Below are 11,013 nucleotides of genomic sequence, written 5' to 3'. Positions count from 1 at the left end.
TGCCGGGGATTCCCGCGAGATCGGACCCTCCCGACTCTGCTGCGGGGAGAGCAGCAGCTTCGCCTGGCACCTGATCCTCAGCGGCGACAGGAGCGAGGGCGGCGACAGGAGCAGCGGCGGCGCAGGCGACCCCTCGAGTTCCCCCTTTAAAGAGCTGACTAATAAAGGCTTTTCAAAGGAGCAGGTCTCCTGGCCCGTTTATAACACAGTCTAAACCTACACTCCAGTTTGAACTCATTCCTCCTTGTCCTGTCACTACATGCTCTGTAAATAGTCTTTCTCCATCTTTCCTTAAGGCTCCCCTCAGGCAGTGGAAGGCCGCCACCGGCTCACCCCAAAGCCGCCTCTTCTCCGGGCTGAACAACCCCAGTTGTCTCACGCTTTCCTCCATCCCTCTGATTAACTTGGTGCCTGTCTCTGGATTCTCCACCACGGCCCTGTCCTCGCTGTGCCGGGGACCTCCCCACCCCTCCTCCGGCTGTGCAGGGCCGCTCCCGGAGCCCCGCCCGGCCCTGCCCGCCCGGCGGAGGCGGAGCCGCGCAGGAGCCGCCGCTGCCGGAGCCGCCGCGGCCATGGAGGAGTTTCACCCGCACAACGATGAGGTAGGGCCGCCGCCGAGCCCGGGCCCCTCCGCCCGCCCGGGGCCCTCCGCCCAGCCCCGGCCCTCCGCCCAGCCCCGGCCCTCCGCAGGGCCCACGGGGCGGCTGTTCCCTCCGGGAAGGAGCCGTGGCGCGGGCCGCTGGGGCTGTCAGACTGCGGCCATTTTTCCAGGGAAAAAAAAAAAAAGCCCCATTTCCGTGGGAAAATCCTGGGAAGTGCCGGGCCCGGTCACAACGCCGCGGGCCGGTCCTGTCACTGCGGGCAGAGGAGCCGGTCCTTCCCCCGCCGCCGCTTCAGGGCTCCGGCCACCGGTTTTTACATTAAAATTAATCAAAAATCCAAGCGACTTAAACATTAATGCCCTTGAGGTTTCTGCCCCTGCCCAAGTGTTTGGAGTTCGTGGCTGTGAGCACACGGGAAGGTGCCGTGACTGCTCTGGGAGCCAAGGCAGGTGCCCGTGAGCAGGAAGGAGTAGAGAATAGGGGGAATTAAAAGCAGCCAGCTTTTTCTGTGCTTGACAAAGGTATTTGGGTAAGGTAATGACTGTGCAAAGCAGCCTTTCAGATATTAGGTTTGCAAAACCGTGTGTTGCCCTTGGGAAGCAAAACCTAACCTGTGGGATAGCAAGTTTGTGACTCCGGTAAAAACACAGATTAAGACACAGAGGAAAAAAAAATATTGTTTAATTTTTCCTGGACAATATTGCTGTGACAAGCATAGATACGGTGGAATATAATTTTTACAGAATATGTAAAATGAACCTCATTATTCACTGAGGTCTGAGCTTTTTGGCCACACTCAAACATCACTAGAAAAGCAATGCTAAATAACAAATGTACGCTGCTGAGGAAAAAGAGTAATATTTTAAAATTGTACTAATGGACTACAATGCAAATAACTAATCATTATGTGTTCCTTAAACTATAATTCGTTTATTTTCTGACAAAAATAATAATAATTCACTTCTATTGCAGATGATCTTCAATGCTGATGAGGCCCACAACATAGTTAAGGAGGTAGGTTTTCGCTAACAGCTGTATTTCAAAGAAATTCTTTACCATACTTTGCACAGTAGTGAAAGTAGTTATCTTTCTTGACTCTCCCAGTTAAATATAAAATTAAATAGAATTAGTATTTATATAAAGACAGAGAATAACTTGGAGCTGCTTTAAGCTTCATCTATTGCTCTCTTCAACTACCTAAAGAGGAGAAGGTAGATGAGAGGAGAGCCAGATTTGCATTACAGTAGAAAGAGTCAGGGTGACAGTCATAAGCTGCAAGGGAAATTCAATCTATTTTTTCCTGTTTCTTCAGCTACAGAGTCACTGGAGAGGTTGCAGAGACAGTCTTCATCCTTAGGGATTTTTAAAACTTGCCTGGACAAGGCCTTGAACAGTGTGACTTGGAAGTTAGCATTGGCATGTGTGGGAGGTTGCACTCTCTGAGCTCCTTGTTCTAGCTTTAAATATACATTTTTTTACAGAGAAAGAACAGGATGAAAGTGAGTAGCCTGATAGTCTAAATTAAATACCTAGTAACTAGAAAGTGGTTATTGAGAAGCCTGTGGCTCACAGAAGCTCTCAGGTTTTGCAGGGAAATAGTGTTTTGAGACGGGGGTTTCTAGAGGGACTCTGCAGGTCCTTTCCCACCTGCACTTTTTGAAGCTGCTCCAGTACATCACAGCAAGCTCTTGGATGTTAGATAAACAACAATTCAGCCCTTTATGTAACTGTCCCTGCCTTGTAAAGCCAAATACGGTGTGGCACTCCAGACACTGGGAATAAAGCCTGGCGTTTCTGCCTCTGACTAGAAGCTTAACCAGGCCCAAGGAGCTCCAGCACTGGGTACACCTCTGGAAGGACCAAAATCCCTGAGGGGTCTTTTCCCTCTTGTGTTTTCTAGTGTGTTTTGTGACTGTTTGTTTCTGCTGACTCCTTTGGCCAGCTTTGTGCAGTGTGGCCAGAATTAACTGGGCTTTTCAAAATCTGGGGCACAAGTCTCTTACACAGCCTTTAGTGGGGGATTAGTGCATGGAATACATCTTACTGAGTCAGAGGAGAGCACAGTTTTACTTCCCTTACCTTTTCCAGGTGTGTGTTTCTTAAGCAAATTCCTCAACTTTAAGAATTATTCATCAGCACATAATTCTGATGAATTATGGATTCTTCTAAGGAGCAGACAATGCAATTTAAGAGCTACAGTTTGGGAGAAGACTTTTTGTTCAATCATTTTAAGTTTCAAGCAAGTGTTGACCAATCTGTAGCTGTGGGAGAACACCCAATTTTCAAGCAGTTCAGATATTTCTTATGCTGCAAGATACCACCCTTGAGTATCTTCCTCATCTTTTAAGCAGGGATGTTCATTTCACTGTTGTCACTCCATCTCTGAAGGTTTTGGAGTTTTGCTTAAGTGTCTGAAAGGTTGGCTAGCTCAAGCTGATATTATTGGTTCGAGTAGTACCACCCCACCACAGCAGCTTCTGAAAGGCAAACTGGAGCTGGCAGTCATTAGGAGCAGTGGGATGTGTTAGGATCTTCACTGGTAAATAGATCCATTCACTTGGTATCCAAAGAGTATGGGTGAGGCATTTCCTGCAAGAAATGTTTACTCAGAGCCTCATTTTTATACCTGTAATATTGTGGTAAATATGTACTAAAAATAAATTTCCAAGAAGGGTCATTTTACTTCCCACTCAGCAGGTGATACCTAATGATCTTGAGTGATTTAAAGTAACTTAACTGCCAGAAAAAATTCCCTCAGATTATGCAAAACATTTTATAATTTTACATTTTGAAGTGTATTTACTCTAAGTATTTTTCCCTCTGTTCTAGTGCATAGAAAGTGTTTTAGGCAAGGCAGATTATAATCAGAACAAAGTCAACCAGTGGACTGCTGCTATAGTAGAACAGTCGCTGACCCATCTGGTGAAACTTGGGAAAACCTATAAGTACATTGGTAAGTAAAAGCAGCTGTACTTGTAACACAGGCAATCACAGTAAATAATTACTGAAAGGTTCAGGGGAATGCTGTAAACAAAACAGAGCAGGTACCTGAACTCTTCTGTTACGCAGATTTTTAGTAATACCTGTGGTTAAGCTCTGGCAGTTTTACCTGGGCTGAGCATGCTGGCAACACTTAACACAGAAGATTGCATGTTACATAGTCTTTCCTGATTGTTAAGCAACCCTAAGACAATTATATCAACCTATTAGTATCAGTTCAAGAAAAAATTGCTATCTTTAATAATATTTTCAATCAGATTAAGCCTCCTCTAAATAGAAACATCTAGAAGACTTTAGTCCTGTAGGCAGAGTGATGTCCCATTATATTTTGGTGTATACCTGTGGAAGGAAAAAAAGGTAAATAAGAAAGTTTAACCAATTTTGGTTCTTTTATGGAGTGTGTGGGTCCTTGTGTGGATGTAATAGCAAGTGTTTACACTCTGTTCTGTTTTGAAAGTCTTGGACTCAGGTTGTCAGTGGTTTTATGACCATTGCAGGTCAGTCTAGAAAAGCTGCACATTGCTGGAGTGTGGTTTCAGACAGGGGTCAACAAGCATTTTTGGGAAACAACTCTCATCAAGTCTGCTGTGCCTATGAGGAGAGCACCTGCAATCCCATTCTGTAATGGGATTACAGCACAAGCTCTATCTAAATAGTTTAAAAGATAAAAGCCATAATCCTATTAGCCAGTGTTTTGTTGAAGCTATTCTCTTCCTGTGAGTAAAAATAATCATTAAATGAGTAACAAGGTCTTGAGAAAAATACTGGGGCCAAAGGTGTTGTAAAAAAGGTTTTGTCTTAGCTGAATGCCACATGCCAGCCCTTTGGAAATGTAGTACAGGCTCGAGTTTGTAAATGCTGAATGATTCACCTGTTCTGCTGTAATTCCCTGGTTTTACACCTGCATCTTGCAGTTACCTGTGCAGTGATGCAGAGGAGTGGAGCTGGTCTCCACACAGCGAGCTCATGCTTCTGGGATACCACAACTGATGGTAAGTTTCCCCATCCAAACAGACAGTTTGTAATAAGAGAAATGTTACTTCTTGCTCAGTTGTAGTAGTTGGGTTGAACATTTTTGGGAATGACTGTGGAAGCAGTAATTTTGAGGATGAGGTGTACAATCCCAGCAAAAATGTTACCAGTCAGTGGCAGTATTAAGAGCAGTTGCTTTTTAAATTATGAGAAGCAGTGATAGAAAAGCCTTTCATTCTGAAACAAGAGTCAAAACATTTAATCCTCTCAGCTGAAGAGGCAGAAAATGTTACTCACAGTAAATATGGGGTAGCCCTAAACATATCTGCTTGCTGTGAGGAGACAGCTACTTTGGAGGAGAAAAGAGCTTAGTGAAAAATAGAAATAGTTTGACTTACTTATGTGTTTCAGCTGTGTAACTGCCAGCCAGGCTTTGGATGCATTGTATTGCTTCAAAATTAGTTCTAAATAGATTTTTTTCACAGGTTGAGAATATCACAGGCAAATAAAATAATTTATTGTCTGTCACAGATTCAGGAAGGTCTTTTTAGAAGAGGGTGTCAAGGTTTAAGTTTAAAACAGAGAGGGCCTCAAAAAGTCAACCAACCTTAAAAAGAAATCATAATATAAAGTTAAGTAAACACAGTTTAATCTTCATGTTTCTTTTGCTTGTACAGCATTGATACAACAGAAGAGCAAGAACAGAAAGTAAAATACACTGGAATATATTTTATCCAGTCCCTTTTCTGATTTCTTATCTGATTGTCATACCATTTCATGGTATGGAAATTTCAAGGATTTTTGCAAGTCCAGCTTTTAAAGAAAGTTACTGGAATGGTGGTGTCCTGTTAACTGTCTTAAGTTTACAATGCTCACATTAGGTAGCAAACAATGTGTAAGTTAATGAAAATGTTTTGATTTTAGTTTTTTTATAGTCAAGCTGACAAACTACTATTTCCCTTAAATTACAACTTAAATATTCATAGTAATCTGGCATAATTTACACTTCAATAAAGTGACTGTAGTAAAGACAACAGAATTCTATTTTAATTTTGTAATAATCTCTTCCAGGAACCTGCACAGTGAGATGGGAAAACCGAACCATGAACTGCATTGTCAATGTGTTTGCTGTTGCTATTATCCTGTAGCTGGTTGGAAGAGAAATAGGAGCCACACCGAAGCCTTTAAAAAAATAAATCATCCTAACATATGGCTAAATATTTCAAACTATTATTTGTTTCTGTATGAGGAGCATACAGAAGTTCTCTACAGAGAGCATACAGTCTAAGCCAGTTCTCATAGATTAGTTATCTGAAAGCTAGCAAAAGAAATTTAATATATATATCTATATGTATCTATCTGAAGAGAAAATTTTAGTAATTTAAGTATTTATAAGTATGTTAATGAAAAGTTACCACAGAGATCAGTAGAATTTATGTCAAAGTTAATATCAAAGATATTTCATTCCAGAGGATAAAAACACATCAAATGAAATGTCAAAGGGCAAGCAAGACCTCTCAGGACTATGATGCCTTTGGGAACAAATTATGAACACAATTCAGAGTGGATATACTGTAAACAATACTGGTTCTCCATGCTTGATGAAACAAAGCAGACTCTCCCTTGGAATGCTGGTGCTTGTGAAATTGCATGAGCATCACCTTTTGGCCAAGCATGAATGTTTACATGGACACCAGATCCAGGTAAGCTTTTCCTCTGGAGGCAGATGAGAATTTTGCTGGGACAAACGTGAAATATATCCAGTCCTAACAGAATTCTAATTTGTCTTCAAATGAAGAGCATAATATTTGTTAGCAATTCAGGGAAACACGCTGGCGATCTGATACCAGCCCTTAATTCATCATTTGTAAATCTGAAAACATTCTGAAGGTACTTAAATTTGATTTTATTCCATGATTACAGGATTTGTGACAAGCACTTTATTGGTTCCTCATGCAGTAGGCAGGAGCTAGGGCAGTATGACTGCACCCATGCTCCAAGTAGGATTAAAGTGATCAGTGGGAAGGCACACACATTTCTAGAGGCTCTTGTTAGCTTTGAAAGTATTTATCAAAGTAATGTGTCTGTTGTTTATAAGAGTTTTCCTACATTCTCTAAATCTAGGATTGAATCTTAGTCCTGTGAAATAAAACAGTTAAGTTTTCAGCACAAAGAATTCCCCTCCTTTAAAGATTTATGCAAGTGCTTAACTTTGCTCATCTGATGAGTCTTAACTTGAAATATTCCACATGGAAAAAAAAAAGCGTTTGCACACCTGCAAGTATTTGCTGGATTGGGGCCTACATTTATGTTGATAAATGCACAAATTATATGATTAAGAGATGTATCAATACCAAAAATGCCTAAATGATTGCTGCCACTAAGTGGCAGCTGCATTAAGTTGTTTTCTCAGATGCTGCTTAAGGATAGAATTTTTTGTTTATACTGTATGTCTTTGAAAGAGACTGGTAACAGCCTAACAGTACTGTAGGGCTGTTCTGAATTTGAAGAAAAGAATATTAAAGCACTATTAGGCAGTTTTGTTCTATTTGGGTTGTTTTTCAGATAACTGACTATTAGGGTATGGAACAAGTGTCCTGTGCAAAGAGCAAGCTAAAGAATATTTTGCTGCTTAGATTGTGTATATGTATAGCTAGTGTGACACTACAGAAGGAGCCCTGTGTATGTGTAGTTTACAATACTGTTCAAAGTATCTTGCTTTGCAGACAAATAATATTCTGCTTTTACCGAAGTGCAAGTAAAATTAATGCTGTAATACTGCATTTGCCAAAGGCAAATGTTGTGTGAAATGTGTGTGGTATGTTGTACTGACCTTCAAATGTGGATTAATAATTAAGCATTATTTTGATTATGATAGAAATTTCTGAATTAGGTTCCAGCATCCAAGAGCAAATTGTGGAACTGACAAAAATGCATTAGTTTCCCTCATATTTGGGCTTGTGCATGCAAAAAAAATATGTGGGGCAGCAACTGGAAGAGGGTTTGGTATGATCAGTATGGTTAAAGAAGTGGGTGAGTAAAAGCAGTGGTGGCTGTTGTGCTTCTATCGTAGGTATTGAGGTGCAATCTCAGAAGAAATATTCCACATAGCCACTTGTAATCTCATTTGGTATTTTTGCTTTACTTGAAAACCAGATGCACTTAGTAAGACTATCAGTTTAATGAGGCCTGGTGAAGCTCCTCCTGCAGGAGAACCCTAGAAAATACTGCTTAATTATATGACTGTTTCAATTTTCTTTTGACCAAAAAAAAATAAAGTTTTGCCTTAGTTGTATTTTGCTTTTTGTTCTTGATCAATATAAAAAGGAACTGAGAAAAATATTCTTCTTACTTCCCTTCACTTCACTACAATAATGAGAACTTGGGAAATACATTGAAGATGCATTTTAGAGACAAAATCTTGTAGAAGTCCTGTTTCAGGCTTGGCCTGATTTCTTACACCTGTATTTCTTACACCACTGTTTCTCACACCTTTTCCCTGTTGTGTATCTTCATGGTGCAAGTTAAAGCTTTTACTACAGAAAGATTATTATGAAACTCCGGGAGAAGTATTTTCATTCTGCATCATGTCCTAGTAAACTTAACTTGTTTTCTGTCTTTATTTTCCCCATCCTCTGTAGGTACACTACTTTTAACTCCTAACAAATGCTGAACATTACCTGCTTTTCCAAGTAGTTCATTTCAAGGATAAATCCATGAAGTGCAGGCTATGAAAGCCCACAGCATTTCACTGGTATTTTCTATCAATACATATTTTCTTTGGTTTTGTATCAATAGTACGTATCACAGCCAGCTCCAAAACTTTCTGAATAGACCAACAAATACCATCACTCTTCAAACTGACTCAAAATATCTCTTACAGGATAACTGATTTTCTTTCTTACATATGTTTTAAGAAACAAAAAGGAGATAAAAATCACAATCTCTTTGCCCTCTATTCAGTTAGATTTGCTTTTGCTGCTTTTTGTTAGCAACAACGCTAGTCCAGAACTGGAATATGCATACTTACTGGCATACATACTTACTTTTATTTTCTTTTTTTTTTTTTTTTTTTTGGTGGCAATCAGGGACACGAGTTGTGGTTAACAATGGGGATCTTATTAACAGAATTAAGGTACAGCCCATGTACAGGGAGCTGTGTGTTCCCATGTATGATTTCATGATGAAAGACACCAGCTGTTCTTCCCACGCAGGTTTTGTTAATGTAAACAGAGAAGTGTTAAAGTAAGGGAGCAGATTTGTTACTTTCCTTCTTATTGCCTGCTGGGTGTCTGCCAGCAGCTCGTTATCTTTCTGACGGCTGTGATCCCATTACACTCGGTCTGTGCCACCAGTGCAAAGTCTGGTGTGTTCAACTCAGATTCCGACAATCTAAAGCACTCCCAGAAGCCACTGAAATCCCAGCTTGCAGCCAGGCCACGTGGAGTTGGACCTGAATGTCAGCACACTGATATTTTAAATACACCATAAAAGAAGCTATTGGCTCCTTGGAGCCTGTATGCATCAGTACAGTGGCTGCCCTATAGAGACAGATGGGGTTTATTTTAATCCAGAGAGCAGTTTCTGTAATGAGCAATTCTTACCTGATTATTGGGATGTGCCTTGCTGCCTCCTGTGCCATCTGACCAGGTAATTTTATTTCCATTTAATTTGGAGAGGGATTTTCTAGCACAGTCATGGTGTTGATAAAAGCACAGAGCCAGTGTACACCTCCCTCAGAATATCCTGACTCAGGAAGTTCTGTCTGCGTGCTGCAGGACCTTCCCAGCTCAAAGCCAGCACCAATTAGTCTCTCAGGGAGTATCAGCTCAGAGGTGATATCCTGTAAATGCAGCCATAAACCCAGCTGTACCCTGACTCTAAAGCTGTGCAGTCACATTTATTTCGTGTTGCCTGTGAGCCGCTCTGCCTGCTGGGTCTGTGCCAGGTAAGGGGTCTGTGGACACTGGCTGTGTATGGGATGATTTCTCTCTCCCCCCTCCTCAAAGAAAGCTGCAGCCAAACTCCACATGCCCGCTGAGGGAGATTTTTCTATTTTGATGAGTCTAAATCACCCCTGAATAACTGGAGGTTTTAGCTCCCATATTCCACCAAGCATCTGTTTTCAGACACAGGAAACATATGTGGCAGCAGCTCTATTTGTTACATAAAAGTTTTCTAAAAAGAGACAGGGTGGTGCTAGAATAACAGCTGCAAACACCCCTGAAACTCCCATCCAACATCTGATCTAAAATGACTTGAAAAGGGGAATAAGAGTCACAGAAACACCTCCCTTGTAATTATGGTTTGTGTCAGGCACTTATCCTTATGCAAAGGACCTACTGGGGTCACAGAGCACAAGTACTTGAAGCAAAAGAAATGGGAAGGCAAGTTTTGTAGTGACACTGACATTTTAAAATTTTATGGGTTTACTCTATCAGTAAATTAATAACAGTAAATTATAATATATGCTTATGAGGCTTCACAGCATAGAGACAACAGTCCAGAATCAAAGCCATCAAATTCCCCATCCAGAGGGGAAGGTGAGGAGATGACTTGACTGGCTCAGCTGCAGCACATTCAAACTCTTCTTTCTAGGCAGCAGATTCTCCTCCTCATAGATCTGTATTGGATGTAATTCAAATAATTTCTAAACAGCACCTCCTAGAGTATGAAACATTACCATCCTACCTGCAAAAACATCCATACATGTGGTAATCACCTTAGGAAGCATCAAACATTCCCTGCTCCATGATTTTGTAGAGTTTACTGCGATTTTTAAGACATCTGTTGTTCAGTGTTTATTCATGACCAGCTGGGTAAAATTAGAGGTTGGGGGAAGGAGGATGAATGAAATTAAGTCTTTATTTGACAAAAATTAGTATATCTTCCTATGGAACTTTCACCACACACGCACATATATATATTTCTAAATGTGCTCATCCCTTTTTATTTATCCATATTCCTAACGATTTTGAGTCAGACAGAGACAATATTTTTCATTTAAAATTCATCTCTTGTTGCTTATTTCCACTTCACCAATGTCTAGGCATCAAGACAAGGACTCCACACTGTTCATACAAACAAATATCCAGAGATAATACATTCAGCATTTAGATATTGGCCAGCATAAGTGAGAGGGTGAGGTAACAGCAAGTTTGTGGCTGACTTTACTGGTGTTCACAGCACTCGGCTCCAAACAGGAATGACTTATCCAACCTCTGTCAATAACTCTGGGGGCTTTTTTTTTTTCCTGTGTGGTCTTCTGTAGCAGCTGTTCAAAGTGATCTGGCCAAATCTCACAAGGATCTACTGCAGGTTTCAAGTGAGGCCATTTGTTAGTCTGAAATATATTTATGACTATGTAAAAACCTCACAGAAGAATGCTGTAATAGCTGTATAGTGTTCATGCCTGAGTTAAATGTTTTAGGAAATTATC

The 11,013-nt window shown here is 40.8% G+C and overlaps 1 protein-coding gene across 1 annotated transcript; it reads left to right on the top strand.

The window, feature by feature from the left end:
• The first annotated feature begins 551 nt into the window (after positions 1-551).
• Positions 552-7,869, top strand: DYNLT3 (dynein light chain Tctex-type 3). The gene is made up of 5 exons (XM_066314035.1): positions 552-602; positions 1,575-1,616; positions 3,432-3,555; positions 4,517-4,594; positions 5,646-7,869. The coding sequence occupies exons 1-5, from the start codon at positions 573-575 to the stop codon at positions 5,720-5,722; spliced, it is 351 nt and encodes a 116-aa protein (XP_066170132.1). The 5' UTR covers positions 552-572; the 3' UTR covers positions 5,723-7,869.
• The last annotated feature ends 3,144 nt before the right edge of the window (positions 7,870-11,013 follow it).

This window comes from Sylvia atricapilla, chromosome 2 (assembly GCF_009819655.1).
Source record: "Sylvia atricapilla isolate bSylAtr1 chromosome 2, bSylAtr1.pri, whole genome shotgun sequence".
NCBI classification, from domain to species: Eukaryota; Metazoa; Chordata; class Aves; order Passeriformes; family Sylviidae; genus Sylvia; species Sylvia atricapilla.
The sequence above is the reverse complement of the archived record's forward strand: the minus strand, read 5'-3'. Positions and strand labels throughout refer to the sequence as shown.

What these genes read in the sequence shown, in the direction of transcription:
- DYNLT3 (XM_066314035.1), top strand. Translation starts at nt 573, where the DNA reads ATGGAGGAGTTTCACCCGCACAACGATGAG. An exon ending in TTCACCCGCACAACGATGAG is followed by an intron (nt 603 to 1,574) that starts GTAGGGCCGCCG and finishes CTTCTATTGCAG; the next exon opens with ATGATCTTCAATGCTGATGA. An exon ending in GAAAACCTATAAGTACATTG is followed by an intron (nt 3,556 to 4,516) that starts GTAAGTAAAAGC and finishes TGCATCTTGCAG; the next exon opens with TTACCTGTGCAGTGATGCAG.